At 43.2% G+C, this 18,690-nt stretch overlaps 1 protein-coding gene across 12 annotated transcripts in view; it reads right to left on the reverse strand.

Moving 5' to 3' along the window:
• Positions 1-18,690, reverse strand: part of DENND2B (DENN domain containing 2B) — a 297,272-nt gene that overhangs the window by 101,499 nt on the left and 177,083 nt on the right. For 8 of the 12 annotated variants that reach the window (XM_084630242.1, XM_084630241.1, XM_084630235.1 and 5 more), the window contains 2 exons: positions 12,152-13,369; positions 2,898-3,034 (listed from right to left, as the gene is read on the reverse strand). In XM_084630242.1, the coding sequence (XP_084486368.1) occupies positions 2,898-3,034; positions 12,152-13,369 (1,355 nt within the window). The remainder of the gene's footprint in view (positions 1-2,897; positions 3,035-12,151; positions 13,370-18,690) is intronic. The other 4 variants (XM_084630246.1, XM_084630237.1, XM_084630236.1 and 1 more) reach the window with 1 other exon arrangement.

Here is an 18,690-nt window from a genome sequence, read left to right on the forward strand (position 1 = left end):
AGGCAATCAGTCTCAGGCAATCAGTTAGGGGCTAGACAGATTTTCACCTCTAGGTCAAGCATTCATCTGCAAACCAAGTCAGCAGTGACAGAAAGTGATTTCTTTCCATGACTTAAGCCCAAATCTACAAAATGGACTCTTGCATGCAGCTGGCTTGCATGAGCACAATCTACGATGGCACATACAAAAGTGCTCTTTAAAGATCTGGGCCTAAAACTACCAGTTAGGTATTAATTATGACATACAATGTGTTAGATGACAAATGATCAAGTAGACTACACGAGCAGATTTTCATTAAAGGCTGAGATCAAACTGCTTTGCTTTGGCTTTACTCTATTAATATGTGTTGGCTTCTATAAAGAATTATATTCATTAGGCATTCTTTCCTCACAGCATGTATTGAATGTAGCACTTTGGAAAAGAGACTGTTAGAAAGAAGTAGAAAACAATGAAGTTCTCTGTTTATCCACAGATCAGAAACACTGCAGACTCTCCCCAGTGCCCTGTCAATGTACCCAATTTATAATCTTCCAGGAGCAAGTTTATAGTTCTCAGAAGGTAGAAGAGCAAATTATTATTCTATTATACTGGACCCTATTTGGCTAAAAGGCATATTCTTGCCAATGCTGAGCATTTGTTTTGATTTTACAATGTAAAAAAACCACGGAAAGGGGGAAAACAAGTGTTACTAACTAACATCTGGCAGCGTGTTGACAGTCCCTGAGCAGTGATGTGTAATGTAACGTGCAATATGGTTTCCCCATGTCAGCTACCCAGGGGGTCTGTCAGCTTATGTAGAAGTTCTGCAATTACTAGTGAAAACTCTTCATGCCAAGTGTATTCTTCTGCCTATCCAGCCTCTGGTGCAGGTTTATGTGCACAGATGGGACAGGAGCACCCCTGCAGTTCTGAGAGTATCTTCTTCGAGTGAGAGAACTGGAAAGCACAGCTGAGCTGTTTTAAAACACAAAGGGGCAAATTCTGCCTTCAGGTGTGTGCGTTTGTGTGCATGCCAGATTTACACTGAAGTCCGTGGGAGCTGTCCTCCGAAGGGCAGAATTTGGCCTGAAGGATGAACAAAGAGACACTGTTATAGCCATAAGGCCAGCTGTATCTGTCCATCCATATTAGTTATCAGGTTCTCCACTGCACTTTAAAAAAATTAAAGAAAGAGTGTGAGGAATATTTTAACAGGTTTTTGTTTCCCTAGTAAGGTAATCTGACCCCAACCAGGAGCGATCGACCGCACACATTACAGAAAACCACAACTAATTGGCAAAACAAAGGCTGAATGGGCTGGCAAATCAAATGCTCTCTCACTTCGAGTGCTGGTCTCTCTAGGAGAGGGATGAAGTACGCTGGCTTTCACTGCCAGGCTCTGTCACTAACCTGCGAAGTCCCTTAGTGGGATAGACCCATGCTAGTCCAAGGGCAGCATCTCCTGCCAGGATGTGCCACTTCAGCAGCATTTCAACTAACGGAGCCCAGCTGTAAGCTCAAGGGAGCCAGAGGGAGAGCCTTCTCAACAACAGGCCCACAGCTCATGGGTGCTGCCACAAAAGAGATGGGAGAAGAATAACTCTGTTCACCACTTTGAGACTTACCTCTTTGGCAAAGCATAAACCAAAGGAAGATAAAAGCAGACAGCTAAACCAAGGAATAAGGAGGACTGACTGTTCCTTCTGGGAAGATCCCACCGTAGGCACAGTTCTGCTCGGTACTGAGAATCCTCAACTGCCACTGGCTTCGATGGGAGTTGAATGTGCTCAGCCCATTGCAGGATCGAGTTCCATTTTTCTCCACAACCTCTAGACACCACAGCAATAGTGACAGGTGCTTTAGTATCACAGCTAGATAAGATAGGCAGACACCCCCTTTGGTGTGGGGGGTGGGAAGAAGACTTGCATCGCCACTGTCAACTGGTCTTGTACACATGAGAATGCTTCAGTGTGCAGGAATGCCAGCTGGGCACACTTCTAAAAAATCAAATAAAATGCAGGCGCTCCTCACCCATATGGAAAATCTGTGGTTCGAGTTCCTAGTGCCTATTATAACAACATTCCTTTCGATGGGCATATGTTAAAAGAATGTATACAAGTAGGAAGGACCAGTCATTTTCTTCTTGGGCTGAGGAAGATTATTTTTATTTCTGTGGCTTAATCAAGACAATGTTCTGCATTCCTGACAGCACAGGAAGATGAAATTCTATGTAACAAATCCAGTCAACGAGGAGTGAGGGGAGATCACAGAACAATTGCTATGGGACAGTCCCCACAGAAGTCCTCCAGAGCTTAGGCTGACTACACAACTCCAAGAAGAACAGCCCTGCTGCTTGTGGCACCTTAGAGACTAACCAATTTATTTGAGCATAAGCTTTCTTTTTTACAGCTCACTTCATCGGATATAGCTCACGAAAGCTTATGCTCAAATAAATTGGTTAGTCTCTAAGGTGCCACAAGTCCTCCTTTTCTTTTTGCGAATACAGACTAACACGGCTGTTACTCTGAAACCAGCCCTGCTGCTTGATAGTTCTGTAAACTCTGCATCTATTGTTCCTTCCCCTCCCCCCCGCACATTTTAAACCCACTGTGGCTTCAAGCCAAGACCTTAGGAAACAGTGAGTTAGTCCATGAAAAGCACAAGGATGGCTGACCAATCTGTTTCCAATAAGACCATTCAATGAGGTTTGAAGGAATCAAGACCTCCTGCGTGCAGACTGTGAATAATGCATTTGCTCTGATGCATCAGCCCCTTTACCTCCCTTCCGCCCCCATTTCATTTCTCCTTACTGGCAGCAGCTGAGAGTTCTTGTTCAGGGCATGTGTTCAACAATGTATTGTCTAACCACAATTGCTCAACATCAAGTAGCTATTTCATGTGCTGTAACAGGTCCTTACCTACAATGTCTTCATAGGCATTCTCCTCTAAAGTGCTCTTGGATCCAAACTTATGCTGGCTCTCTGTACCGTTCTCAGTTGGGGAGGGAGGGTACAAAGACTGCAGGCTTGAAGCATCTTCAAACTCAAAGGATTTTCTAGAGTTTAAAACAATGCAATGAAGTAATTAGTATCAAGGTTTTATAATGACCTAAAGAATTAGCTGTTCATTTGTTCTCTGAGTAATGATAAAAATCACTGAATATGTCTGAGCTGTACTTTAAGGGCTGGGGTGGCCACAAGCCCTGAGTAGGGAGTAGCACATAGCTGTGTTGCCCAGGGAATGGTGCAGGGAAGGAATTGTGCCTCCAAGAGGAAAAATTCTCTCTCTGTTTCCTCCATGTTGCTGCTGGCCTGTACCAGCAGGAAATTATGGTACCCCACAAGCCAGTTCAGCTGTGCTGCTGGGTAGACTGAAGGCTCTTTCCATTCCCCATCCTTTCCACCCAAACCAAAGATTGTATAGCCCATGCACAGATACAAGTTGGGTTCTGACTCTCCAATGTACCTGAATAGGGCCGATTAGTCTGGAGCACCATCAAGCCCTACGTGAATTATGAAACAGCATAATGAAAAGAACAGGTCCTATTTATGTAAGCCACTTACATATACCCACCATTCCTGCAGTATCTGGGTGCCTCACAGTCTTTGCTCTCTTTATCCTCACAACCACCCTGGGAGGTAGGAAAATGCTATTATCCCCATTGTACATATGGGGAAATGAGGCACAGAGAGACTAAGGTCCAGATAAGACATTTAGGCACTGCTCTTTCATAGATATCAGAGATTCCAAGGCCAGAAGGGACTGTTGTGATCATCCAGTCTGACCTCCTGTATAGAACAGGCCATAGAACATCCCCAAAATAATTCCTAGAGCATACTGCATAGGAAAACATCAATCTTGATTTAAATATTGCCAGTGATGGAGAATCTACCATGACCTTTGGTAAACGGTTTCAATGGTTAATTATCTTCACTGTCAAAAATGTCCACCTTATTTCCAGTCTGAATTTGTCTAGCTTCAAGTTTCAGCCACTGGATTGTGTTCTACCTTTCTCTGCTAGGCTGAAGAGCCCCTTATTAAATATTTGTTCCCCATGTAAATACTTAATAGGCTGTAAATGAGTCAATAGCAGAGCTAGGGTTAGAACTTCTCCTGTGTTTCAGCCACTGGAATACACTGCCCTTTCTTCCCAGGAGAAAGATGCTCTCTTGAAGTTAAGCTTTCCCCAGATGCATTAGGCCAGTGGTTCTCAACCAGAGGTAAGCGTACTCCTGGGAGTATGCAGAGATCTTCCAGGGGGACATCAACTCATCTAGATATTTGCCTAGTCTTACAACAGGATACATAAAAAGCACTAGCAAAGTCAGTACAAACTAAAATTTCGTACTATTTGTTTATACTACTCTGTACGCTGAAATATAAGTACAATATTTATATTCCAATTGATTTATTTCGTAATCATATGGTAAAAATAAGAGACTAAGCAATTTTTCAGTAATAGTGTGCTGTGACACTCTTGAATTTTTATGTCCGATTTTGTAAGCCAATAGTTTTTAAGTGAGGTGAAACTTGGGGGCACACAAAACAAATCAGACTCCTGAAAGAGGTATAGTAGTCTGGAAAGGTTGAGAGCCACTGCATTAGGAGACCTGGGAACTCATAGTAACAGTTTACTCTCTTAATTTAGTTTTCAATACCCATAATCCCATCAGAAGCACAGAGGGGACAAGGGGGCATACACACTACCCAAGAAAAAAATCCAAGCTGCTGGACACTTGTGAAAATCAGGTGCCTAGATATGGATGTCTGACTATATAAATGTAGGTTTCTATTTTGGAAAAAATCGTGGCCATTAATAGTTATCAGCTACCATTTTAGCTGAGGCACCATGTTGGTTTTACACGGTTACTGAGCAGGGGTGAAAATGAGTCGGTACGGGCCGGTATGGCATACCAGTAAGAACCCGCATCGGCCCCTACGCAGGCCACATTAAAGCGCTGCCCCAGCAGTGCGTTAATGTCCCTGCTCCTTTTGCCTCCCCCGTCAGCAGCTCTGCTGGTAGGGTCCATACCGGCAGGGCTGCCGACAGGGGAAGCAAAAGGGGCAGGGATGTTAAAGCAGGACGGTCCTTTGCTGCGGCAGCACTTTAACGTCCCTGCCCCTTTTGCCCCCCCATGGCTGCCGATGGGTGTGGGGGCAAAGGGAGCAGCTGCCCTGGGGTAGGCGATTTAAAGGGCCTGGGGCTCCGGACGCCGCTGCTGCTACTGGAGCCCCAGGCAGTGCGGGCCAGGCGGCCTGGAAGGGCTGGCTGGGGGATGCTGACCCCCAGCCCGGCCCCTTCCACCCAAGGCCAGAGCCGGCCCCGTACTGGTAAGTGTCTGGAGTTACTTTCACCCCTGCTACTGAGTTTTAACTGCGGGGGGGGGGGGGAGCTAGTCTGAGCTTTTAGACTCAGCCATGCATAAAGGGCAGCGCCTGGCTGCCAAGGTTTTGCACAGCTCCATGTGCAGTGTTTCTCATGGATAAAAGTGTCACGGATTTCTCTCACAGACCCTGTTCTGGGCAGTGGGAAGGATGGGAAACAGAGCTGCACAAAACATGACTGCTGTGGCTTACAAAGGTGGGTGCTGGAAGGTAGTTGGAGGGGTGGGTGTGGAGGATATCTGGAGGTGCAGTCTGGGGTGGGTTTGCTATCTGGGGGGTGTGCTGAAAGCTGTTTGGGGGTGTCTGGAGGTGAATGCGTACTCAGAGCCCTCTGGGAGCAGCTGGGTGGAGATCTCTGGCTGCTGAGGGAAACTGGCCCCACTATTGGGCCCCTCCCCTTCTTTCCACCCTGGCATCACAATAGTTAGGAGGCACAATTTCAGGGCCATCCCTGCAGTATAGCTGGTTGCATAAATCGTCCACCTGGACTGTGGGAACGTGCGACAGGGCTGGCAGTTGGTAGCCCGGCAGCCGTGCTACCCCAGGGGAAGGTAATTTACTGAAGCCTTCCTATTAGTGTCTCTTATGTTTTCATTCACGCGGGTCCGTGCTGCTGTCTGGAGTGTTTGTCAGGTGGAACCTAGGCTCCGCCCACTGCTTTTCCCTCTCTAACTTGTTCATCAGGGGCCTGTGGTGAGGAGTGGTAGATGCACAGTCTTGTTCTCTGAGATACACAATAGCTCCCTGAAGTGGCAGCTATACACTGCCCATTCCTCTGGGCTTAGCCTCATGGATTGCTGGCCCATTATGATTAACAGGGGCCTATGTTCTGCAATTGTCCCTTCTCAAAGACTGAGGATGTTCAGATCCATGGTACTGATACAGGATGCTGATAGGAGCCAACCCTGAGTTTCAGATCCAAATCTGAACTCACTCCAAAACTTAGGGTATGCTTGGCTGTGAGATTTTGGTTCAGGCCTATTTCTAATGTAAACCATCGGTAAGCAACACAGAGGCTTAGGGCCAGTTTTCAAAACTATTTAGGGACCTAATGAGGCAGATAGGCATTTTTGAATCGAGGTGCCTAAGCAGTCTAGGCATTTAACACTCATTGACTTCAATGCAATATCACAAATCAAGGCACTGCATAGGCTCAAACAAGTCATTTCTGGACCCATGGGTCAAGGGAACTCATGCACTCATGAAACTGAAAAAAATCCTAGAAATAGAAACCATCTGCTGAAAAACATTGTGCTGTCTTTGAAAGCTGACTTTATCATTATTATTGGCTTCTTTGACCTTTCTGATAACGGCAGCCATCTTTCTGAGAAGTGACAATATTTAGGACAATATCTGTTTCCGCAGGGGATAAATTACGACTAAACAAATGCTGACCCACCAGACCTTTGGGGTTCTCTAAAAAAACATGCGGACAAATTGCTCCTTCCTCCTGCTCAGGAAAAACCTTCCTACTAACAAGTTCCCCCAGACACCTCCCAAACTTTTCCTCCATTGTTCCCCCTGCCTTTCACAAAAGATGACTCCATCTCTCGTAGATGTCCCAGGAAGCCTAGTTACACAGTGCATCCTTAAGAGATTGGTCCTTTTTTCCATTTTCTTTCCTCAGGGGCCAGCCAAGTCAGATATCTCCCAGCGCTGTCATTCACTGCTGCTTTCCTGTTCCCCTGCACTATGGGGCCCTGATCCCAAGGATACCGCCTGAATCTGCCCCCCTGGCAACCAAGGATAGAAGATTGTAAGCCACTTTTCAATTCTGTTTTATGTTACATTAACACTCAAAGAGAAGTAATAGTTTAAACGAAATGTTCAAGTTCTCACAATATCCAAGTGTAAAGCAGCACAGATATTACATCTATCTTCAGTAAGGTGGAAGCTCAGAGATGCCAATTTTATTAATAATAATAATAAAAACATGGCACTTCTTAAATGATTTGCATCAGAAGATCACAAAACACTTTTAATTATTTTAAAGCTAGAAACTAGAGTCACAGAGATGTTCAGGGCCAGAATCAACAATGGACATCAATCCAGGCCTTGAATTTGCTTCTGCAGTATTTGACTGCAATCATTTGAACAGAATTTAGGGGCCCAATTCACTGCTTTCTTACCCTGTGTAAACTGACAGTAACTCTACTGAAATCAGTGCTGCAACACTGGTGTAAAGCTGGGGAATTGGACTGCAGAAGTTGACCTGATTTGTGCAAGGCATCAAGTAGAATCATAGAAAATTAGGGTTGGAAGAGACCTCAGGAGGTCATCTAGTCGAACCCCCTGCTGAAAGCAGGACCAACCCCAACTAAATCAAGTAGTTATGGTAGTCCTCTCAACTCTACATTTTACACCCTAATGATCATCATTATTAGTTTAATGCTAACACATTCAGGCCTAAGGCCCCATTGTGCTACGTGCTGAAAAAGACATATCCTTGCCCCTGTGAGTTCACTATCTAATCTAATCACCACAGGTGACTGAACTCAAAAACTGTGTGCATAGGTGATGGTGTATGCATATTCTCCATCACCCAGACTATTTGTCAACACTGAGCATGTATACAATGAGGATTGTGATACTGGCCTCCTTTGTAAAGCACTTTGAGATCTACTGATGAAAAGTGCTATATAAGAGCTACATATTATTATAATAAATGACAGATCACACAGTGAATTCCCAATTCCCTGCTCTAGCCACTGTACACATTCCTCACTATATCACTTGCCTGAGTTTTCAAACACATGTCATTACTTACATATGAGCACACACACAAATTACTTCTGGTGATCTGAACATTCACAGTGCTGCACTATGCAAAATGAGTGCAGCTTTCTTTCACGTTCAGCTACAGGGAGAACTCTGATTAGCCCATAGGCTTGGTTTTGCTCACTGAGATTTCAGCCACGGTTCACAGATACACACTATTAACCACAGTTTGGTTTTTCGCATTTCCTCACTCTCTTTCTATGAAAAACAGCAGTAGTAACGTCATTTGATCCAATTCAGACACAGGCTCTGAAAGCCCAATCCTCCCTTCCTCCTGCCCCATTGCATTTTAGGTCAGGTTGTGCTGACATACGCTTGCAAGAAGTTGAGCCAATATCTAGTACCAAATACTGAATTTATAGGGTACATTCAAAATAGCGCATAACAGTTACTTGTAAAACTCATAAATACTGAATATGTGCGCATTATACACACACAGCATCCAAAGGTGTCCATAAATTAGTACTTCGAAAGGTTATGAACAATTTACCCCTACAGTTTCCAAGCAGCCAACAGATTTTGAGCCATGTCATTCCCATTAAAAGTCAGAGGGAGTCACACAGTTAAAATCACAGTCTACTGTTTCAGAGTAGCAGCCGTGTTAGTCTGTATCCGCAAAAAGAAAAGGAGGACTTGTGGCACCTTAGAGACTAACCAATTTATTTGAGCATGAGCTTTTGTGAGCTACAGCTCACTTCATCGGATGCATTCAGCGGAAAATACAGTGGGGAGATTTATATACACAGAGAACATGAAACAATGGGTGTTACCATACACACTGTAACGAGAGTGATCAGGTAAGGTGAGCTATTACTAGCAGGAGCGCGGGGGGGGAGGGGGGGAGGAGGAGAACCTTTTGTAGTGATAATCAAGGTGGGCCATTTCCAGCAGTTGACAAGAATGGCTGAGGAACGGGGCGGGGGAAATAAACATGGGAAAATAGTTTTACTTTGTGTAATGACACATCCACTCCCAGTCTTTATTCAAGCCTAAATTGATTGTATCCAGGTTTCAGAGTAACAGCCGTGTTAGTCTATATTCGCAAAAAGAAAAGGAGGACTTGTGGCACCTTAGAGACTAACCAATTTATTTGAGCATAAGCTTTTGTGAGCTACAGCTCACTTCATCGGATGCATTCAGTGGAAAATAAGTGGGGAGATTTATATACACAGAGAATATGAAACAACGGGTGTTACCATACACACTGTAACGAGAGTGATCAGGTAAGATGAGCTATTACCAGCAGGAGAGCGGGGGGAAAAAACCTATTTCACATCTGGGGACAATGTATACCTTCAAATCAGCAGCACTGCTATGGGTACCCGCATGGCCCCACAGTATGCCAACATTTTTATGGCTGACTTAGAACAATGCTTCCTCAGCTCTCGTCCCCTAATGCCCCTACTCTACTTGCGCTACACTCATGACATCTTCATCATCTGGACCCACGGAAAAGAAGCCCTTGAGGAATTCCACCATGATTTCTACAATTTCCATCCCACCATCAACCTCAGCCAGGACCAGTCCACACAAGAGATCCACTTCCAGGACACTACGGTGCTAATAAGCGATGGTCACATAAACACCACCCTACACCGGAAACCTACTAACCGCTATTCCTACCTACATGCCTCCAGCTTTCACCCTGACCACACCACACGATCCATTGTCTACAGCCAAGCTCTGTGATACAACCGCATTTGCTCCAACCCCTCAGACAGAGACAAACACCTACAAGATCTCTATCAAGCATACTACAATACCCACCTGCGAAAGTGAAGAAACAGATTGAGAGAGCCAGAAGAGTTCCCAGACATCACCTACTACAGGACAGGCCTAACAAAGAAAATAACAGAACGCCACTAGCCGTCACCTTCAGCCCCAAACTAAAACCCTTCCAATGCATTATTAAGGATCTACAACCTATCCTGAAGGATGACCCAACACTCTCACAAATCTTGGGAGACAGGCCAGTCCTTGCCTACAGACAGCCCCGCAACCTGAAGCGAATACTCACCAGCAACCACATACCACACAACAGAACCCAGGAACCTATCCTTGCAACAAAGCCCGTTGCCAACTGTGCCCACATATCTATTCAGAGGACACCATCACAGGGCCTAATAACATCAGCCACACTATCAGAGGCTCGTTCACCTGCACATCTACCAATGTGATATATGCCATCATGTGCCAGCAATGCCCCTCTGCCATGTACATTGGTCAAACTGGACAGTCTCTACGTAGAAGAATAAATGGACACAAATCAGATGTCAAGAATTATAACATTCATAAACCAGTCGGAGAACACTTCAATCTCTCTGGTCACGCGATTACAGACATGAAAGCTGTGATATTACAACAGAAAAACTTCAAATCCAGACTCCAGCGAGAGACTGCTGAATTGGAATTAATTTGCAAATTGGATAAAATTAACTTAGGCTTGAATAGAGACTGGGAGTGGCTAAGTCATCATGCAAGGTAACCTATTTCCCTTTGTTTTTTTCCTAACACCACCAACACACACACACACACACACACACACACACACACACACACACACACACACACACACACACACACACACACACACACACACCCCAACCCCCCACCCCCATTCCTCAGACATTCTTGTTAAACCCTAGATTTGTGCTGGAAATGGCCCAACTTGATTATCATACACATTGTAAGGAGAGTGATCACTTTAGATAAACTATTATCAGCAGGAGAATGGGGTGGGGGGAGAGAAAGCCATTTTTTCATGGTTTGTATGTATAAGAACATCTTCTGTATTTTCCACAGTATGCATCCGATGAAGTGAGCTGTAGCTCACAAAAGCTTATGCTCAAATAAATTGGTTAGTCTCTAAGGTGCCACAAGTCCTCCTTTTCTTTTTGCGAATACAGACTAACACGGCTGTTACTCTGAAACCTGGATACAATCAATTTAGGCTTGAATAAAGACTGGGAGTGGATGTGTCATTACACAAAGTAAAACTATTTTCCCATGTTTATTTCCCCCGCCCCGTTCCTCAGCCATTCTTGTCAACTGCTGGAAATGGCCCACCTTGATTATCACTACAAAAGGTTCCCTCCCCTCCCTCCCCCCCCCCCCCCCCGCGCTCCTGCTGGTAATAGCTCACCTTATCTGATCACTCTTGTTACAGTGTGTATGGTAACACCCATTGTTTCATATTCTCTGTGTATATAAATCTCCCCACTGTATTTTCCGCTGAATGCATCCGATGAAGTGAGCTGTAGCTCACGAAAGCTTATGCTCAAATAAATTTGTTAGTCTCTAAGTGTTAGTCTCTAAGGTGCCACAAGTACTCCTTTTCTTTTTAGAGTCTACTGTGGAAATGTAGCTGTAAGGATTAACAGTTTAAAATTACCATACTGGTCACCAGTTTTGTATTTACATATAAAGGCCACTCTGTAAGAGTTTTCTCAGAATTAAACCCTCACGAATCCATTGCCACTCATTTAGGACTGACAATTCCAAGAATGGAATGAAACAGACAACAACATCCCACCTAACAGGCATGTTTACTGTGTCTGCAACCTTCAGATGCAAATGCATCCCCTTTTGATGTGCTTTGAGGTTAAAACACTCACACAACAAGGACACTGATAGAATGATAATGGTTGTATTACAAGAGCTAAGAAGATAATGAAATTATGCTTCATTAAAGATCTGGAGTAAGGCGTTTATGCCAGATTGACACAGATGACCTTCAGCAGGTATGGAGCAGTCATGAAGGCTCGCCTAGTGGATCCAGATTTCCTAGTAGGAGAATTTCCATGGTCTTCAAAACTGTAATAAAAAAAGGTAATGTACCAGGTTCACAACCAGTCAGTGCACTTTTATGGTAGAGCTCAAGCCAGTATCAAAGGCTTCTTGCTTTTCTTGGGCCAAAAGCATTGTATTAGGAGGGAGAAGAATCCTGTTATTCACAAATCACTCTATATTTATTTTAATATTACGTGCAATACATTTCCCCAGATTTTACCTATTTTGGGATTTTCTGTGAAAGCGTGACTCTTTCTTCTGTCTCCTGGTTACGGGGGGAGCAGGGGTGGATGGGAGAGGGGGAGGAGCAGCAGGTGTCGGAGAAGGAGGTAGACCATTGCTTGGTTTACTTTTGTGGTTCTTATCAGCTTCATATTCAAAGGTGCGTTTGGGTTTGGGGACAGGGTTCACTGCTGTGTTAGCTGGGCTCTCAGGGAGCAGCTTAGGGCTACCAGAATCTATGGTAGCCCCTTGTTTCGTCTTATTACTTTTTTCAGTCTCAGTAGGTGTTTCTGGATCCCTCCCAATACTAACAGTCCCTCCTTTGCTATCGCTCACGTTCTCACTCAAACCTTCCACAGTACCCAGCGTCATGGACTTTTTCCTCCCTCTGTCAACACTATAGCAGCTACTTGGCAACTGAGGGAGACCCCTGCCAGGCTGTTCTTTTAATGCCTGTTCAATCTTCTGTATTCTGTTTAGCACTGCGGAAGTCTCTTTTCTGGCATGCCCTTTGAAGAAAGCATTGGAAGGAGCCTCGCTCCTGCTTGGTCTCTTTTCCAGCCTATGGCAGGAATCTCTGTCCGGGAGCTCCTCCTCCTCTGTTTCTGGGTAGGAGCACTCGGAAAATGTTCTGCTCATTCTCCGGAATCCTTTAAAATCAAAAGTCTTCTCACTGCAAGGAGAGGGCAATATGCTAGGGCAGCCCTCACTGCCAGATCTGTCCCCGAGGTCCCTCTTGTCCATACGTGTGCTCATCCTGGGAGAAAGCTGCTTGCGGCACTCCCATTCTGTAATCTTCTGCCTGATGTCCAGTGCCTGGGAGTGGATGCTTGCCCTGCTGAGAGAGATGTTCCGTAAATTGGCTGCAGTTCCCAAGGTGAGAGTGCTCCGGGTGAGCTGACGGCTCCCTATTCCATCCCCATCCTGAGTCTCCTTGGGGGTCTCTTTTTGGTCCTCAGCCTTGCGAACAGATAGCCTTTTATCCAAGGAGCCAACGCTCACAGCTTTGAGAGAGTGGTTTGGAGAGTCCGTGTCTGAGTGGAGCCCGGAGGTGCCTCTCAGCGCAGACCCCCGGCTGCTCCAGTCCTTGAGGAGCAGCCTGGAATTGGAAACTTTGGTGAACCTCGTGGACCGGCAGGACTCCTCACTGTCACTGAGCGGATGGGCTGGGCTTCTGGGTGGGGACAAAAGAGGAGGCGGAGAGACTGACTGACACCTGGAAACAAAAAGAAAATAAAAATCAGCTCCCTTGAAAACTAAAGTTAATAGCTAATCTCTTATCTACAAGTAAACAGGACTACGTATGCAAATCACACAACAGCAAATACCATTCTCCGAGGGCAACTAAATGCTGTCCAACTACAAAATTACAGGGAGTAGCAATTTGCAAAGAACTGGCATTTCCAAAACCAACTTTCCTCCCTTTTGCCCAGGATTTACTGAGGCTTGCTCCATCTGAGTATAGCTGTCAGCCTCATATCAAGCCATTGCCTTGAAAGCATCTACCACAGAGAAAATGGGGCAGATCCTCAGCTGCTATAAACAAACATAGATCCATTGGCCTCTGAGAGATTGAGGCCTCTTGGCAGGAAGACAATACTACATAGAAGAAGACTCCCACTGAAGCAAGAATCAGGGAAGCTTACATAAGGAAAATAGCTTAGATCTTGGAAACAGTAAGCCAATCAATTAAAAATATGGAGGTTTTTATCTCATGACATCCACAGTATAATAACATTACAATATTTTTTAGCAAGTACAAATTTATATACAAAATCGAATTAAAATGGCAAAGGAAAGACCTGTTTTGTCTTTGGACTGATAGAAGCCAACAGATGAAATTTAGTGATCTTTATAAGGAAGAACAAATAATTCCTTATCAAAAAAAGTATTACTGTCTGGAAAAAGAAAAAAAAAAGGTTAACTCTAAAAAGTATAAAATATCCAAAAAGCTCTCAGCAATTCCTTTTCTAAATTATCAGGACCTTTAAAGACACATTTTTGCCTTGGTTTGTAGAATGCACCATTGTTACTATCCAGTTATATTTTATCAAACTTTTGCAAACTGTTACAAAGAGCTTCAAAAAAGAACAGTAAGACACTCACAAATCAGTAATATAGCAGCAATGTGAAAATTAAGCCAAAACCCTGTCAAAAACAGGGTTGTAAGTCTCCTGTCAAAAAATGCACACAAAATATAGCACCAAATTAATCACAACTCCTTCAACAGTCAGTCTTAGAAACCCTTTCAGTTCTAAAGAGTAATTAAAGGGAAGGGAAAAAACATATCTCCTTACATCTGAAGCTGATTTTCTATTGTAAGGAGAACGTGGACAGTTTTAATTTATCCCGCTCTCTATACGTAAAATCCAAATGGAAGATCTACTTAGATAAATGCAAAGAACCATGTGAGCCATACAACTCAGACATTACCAGTGCAGAAATAGTTTGAAAGATCCCTGCTTCTCAGTTGTCTCCACCCTTAATGGGCAGCCCATACTTACAGTGTGGATCCTGATCAAGTCCTACACACTGGTCAGAATATCCAGAGTACTGAAACAATCACTGTACAGCACTACAGAGCTTAGCTTGAGACATGAGAGTCTTATTCCTTCAGAAACATTCCAGTGAATCAGAACAACAACAACAAGAAGTTGTTAGTTCTCATCCCAGTTTCCCAGAGTTAATGCTGCCTTGCAAGCAAAAACTCAGAAGGACAATAAAAGCTCAGGTCAGAGAAGAACAACAAAGTATCACCAAAAGCAACTTAACTCTTTTTCAGTGTCCTGTGAGGGATCACATCTCTTTGGCACAGAAGTTGCAGACCTCTTTGACTAGATGAGTTTTATTTGCTTCTTCTGCATTTCAAAAAAATAAATATGTCCTCCAAGAGGAACTGCATGCTTTGCCCCATAGAGCAATGACAAATCATTCACCAGTTGCTGGTTAGGTGCAGTTGAGTTTTGTCTTCATGACAGTAATGGTAGTATCGGGGAATAAATGTGTAATTCTGAGTCCTAGAACAGAAAGTCAAATTCCCTGCTATTCTGTTTAGCTTCAAAAACATGTTCCTTTGTAGACAAGAAATCCCAGAAGATCAGGAGCAACCATGTGGTAGCAGGTTTAGTATTTTTGGAAGCTTGTCTCAAAATTGAATTTATAATGGAATGTTCCACATAATCCTCCTTACCCAGCAGCCCTCTCAACCGCTGTAGGTCCTGAAGACATTTCCTGAATCTGTCTTCTCAGGCTTCCGAAGGACATGTGTGGTTCTGAATCTTGATTTTTCCCCCCCCCTTCAGTTTTAAACTACCAAATCACGTTACTGATTTCATCCCTAATGCTGACTCATCTTGTTGGGATTTGGAATGATGTTCTCCAGAAGGGCATTTCCGCTGCTGCAGGGGCACTCTACCATTTGTCTGAACGTAACAAGAACATCCTGGACCAAATGGAGCCATTTATGCCTAACATCCACAGTCTGTGTCGCTGCTGCTTCAAGATGTGTGTTAGCCAGATCCCCAGTTGGGATTCAAAATGTCCATCTGGAGTCTGTGACCCACAGAGGGCATGTTAAGATTTTCTCCCCTCCTCAAGATTATCCTTCTTCTCTAGGGTGGGAACACTGAGTTACAAATCAAGGGGGGACTTTTCAGTTAAATTAAAGCATCAAACTCAAATGATAAATTAAACTCATAATAGCAGGAATAAAGTGCAGAGTAATTGGGGTCAGATTAGCAGTTAGATATTGGAGCTAGTGAGATTATCCTGATAATCCTTTGCCTGTCTTTGACTTTTCTGTTTAATGGAAAATATTTGAATGATTGCCTTCACTGTGTTGTTTTTGAAAGGATTTTCATGTAATCCTGCCTCCCCCTTGCTGCATTAAATAGAAGATAATAATCTTCATAATCAGGAAAACTATTGAACATTTGTAATGTGAAAGTGCCTAGAGGTCAACCAAACTGGAGTTCCTTTGTGGTAGGTGCTATACAAACACGTAATAAATGGCAACCCTAGCCAGAGTTTACAGTCTAATAGAGAAAATGCTCAAATCAAACAGCATATAGATTCTGTGAGTCAATTTTAGGAAGTTGTTACTAATAGTACATTGGGTTTTCTTTAATGAGATAGTTTAGTTCTTTTATGAGATAGTTAAGCCTCCTATTTCAGTGGTTTTCACTTGTTATAGTCCATATGAAAACAATAAAGTGTATCATTTAACATTTCCACTCCCATAAATAAGAACACTTCTGAAGTAGGTAAATTACATTAGCTCCATTTTATAGATGGGAAAAGTGAGGCAGAGATCCTAAAGCTGCAAGCAGAGAATGCCAGGATTATAATTTTGAGTTCCTGGTTCCCAGCCCTGTGTGCAAATTACTAGTCCACAGTTCTCCAAATGGCTGGCACTGACTGTATCATAGTGCCTTGATATATAGTGCTTCATATTAGTGTTTGTATATGCTAACGTATTTGTTTATTGGGACAGTAGGGTTGGTTTTTTTTGTTCACATTAATGCATTTGTAATCCTTATTTTATTTATTAAAAAGATACAGGATAAAAACAAAACAAAATAATAAAGAGAACAGGTAGCAACTGAAGGGGGTTTATTGCTGTCATGAGCTTTTGTGGAGTGCTGCCCTCTGACTGCAATAACCCAAAACTGCTTTAAAACGTTCTAACACGTTTAAATGTTAAAGCAGTGGTTTTCAACCTTCTTTCATTTGCGGATCCCTAACAAATTTTGAATGGAGGTGCAGACCCCTTTGGAAATTCAACCTGTGGTCCGCAGAGCCCTACCATAAAAGTCTTAGAACATTAGGGGGACTGCGGGCCAAATCTGAACCGCCAGATGCTTTGGAACGGACCCTGAAATCTTTTTATTTACTTCTTATCATTATTGTATTTTTTTAAATTATTTTCTCTGGAGTGAGGACCTTGACTATACCTTGAAAAGAAATTTGGACCTTGACAAAAAATAATTGACTACCACTGTCTTAGACTGAAAACGGACTGAACAGAATTCAACTATAAATGTCTCTCATGTTTGGCCCATCATTGATGCAGTGTCAGAAGGGCGCTAAACTGTGGGCTTCCGGGTGTTGACCTGTAAGTGGGGGTATGCACATACTTTTGATTGATCAGAAAAATGGAATGCCTTTTCTGGGATCTGAAACTTTGTTTCCATTCACAGACCCCTTATACATCATCTGCAGACCTGCAGGGGTCTGCGGACCACTGGTTGAAAACCACTGCTTTAACATTTTCTTCTGAATTGAACACTACTGTTATTTTCATTCATAATATTTCTATGTTACTGTTAGGAATGTTCCCTGATCAGTTTTATAGTCTCAGGAACATCTTTGGAGTTGTTTTATATTTTACTTTTGTGAAGAGGTTTATTGAATCGGCAGGGAGAAACTGCATGATTCTGCATGCATTGCAAAGTTTTTCTCCAAAATCTATATTAATACACAAACAAAAGTACTAGGTTTTTCTTTCCATAGCAAAGTTATTGTTTAAATTATCTGCTGTTAAGGCTTCATCTTGCACCATTGAGTTCAATGGCAAAACTCCTATTAACTTTAACGGTCAAGACCAGGTCTTTAGAATAAAAGTCATTTTTGTAATGCATATGGCTAGGCATTTGTAATATTACAAAACAATCCTGGCACTGTTAACACACTTCTTGGCTGAAGAACACACAACAGAATGGCAGATTCTCAAGACTTTCCCAAAGCGGGCCAAAGGTGGAAAGCAGAGATGAGTTGAAGAATGGCTGACCAAAAACACAAAGCTATAGGGAGAACCAGGTAGTAGAATACTTCACACACAAAGCCCAATCACAGTCTTATTTCCATCACGGTAAATCAGGAATAACTCTGTGGAAATCAATGAGTTACACAAGTGTGGAGTTGGTGTGGTGGCAGTGAGTGGAGAACCAGGTCCAATGTATGTAACTGAGGGCAGAATTTGGCACATAAGGTATTGTATAGCCTGAATTGGCCAGGGGGCTGATTTACACATCAGTATATAGCTAAAATTGCAATTTAAAAAAGTAGGGCCAGCTCTCAGATAATGTAAATCAGCACATCTCCATTGACTTCAGTGGAACTTTATTGTTTTACACAATCTTAGGATTTGGCCCTGTAACGCCACCAGTGAGATAAAAGCCTCCTTATTTCCCCAGATTGCAGATGAGATCCTAATACTAAACTGTGACCAAAGCCTCTGAGCTACTGTCTTGTTATTCAAAAACCTCTTCTAAAGTGCACATCTCATAGGATGCAGGGTCCACAAGCAGATTTCCCTACACTTACTGTGATTGAACAGTACCTTACTCTCCAAGTCATCCTCTTAAAATTAGTAGTACTGCTCAATATGAATACAAGGCAGAATTCTGCCCATGGGGATTCAGGCATTCTAACAAGGACTCAACTATGTGATTTACTAAGACCACCGGAATCAAGGAACAGTACAATTATACTCCCAAAATTTAACTGCACAGAATAAATGCTCTTCCCCAAAAAACC

Source organism: Lepidochelys olivacea (genome assembly GCF_965140295.1).
Source record: "Lepidochelys olivacea isolate rLepOli2 genome assembly, chromosome: 6".
Lineage (NCBI taxonomy): Eukaryota > Metazoa > Chordata > Testudines > Cheloniidae > Lepidochelys > Lepidochelys olivacea.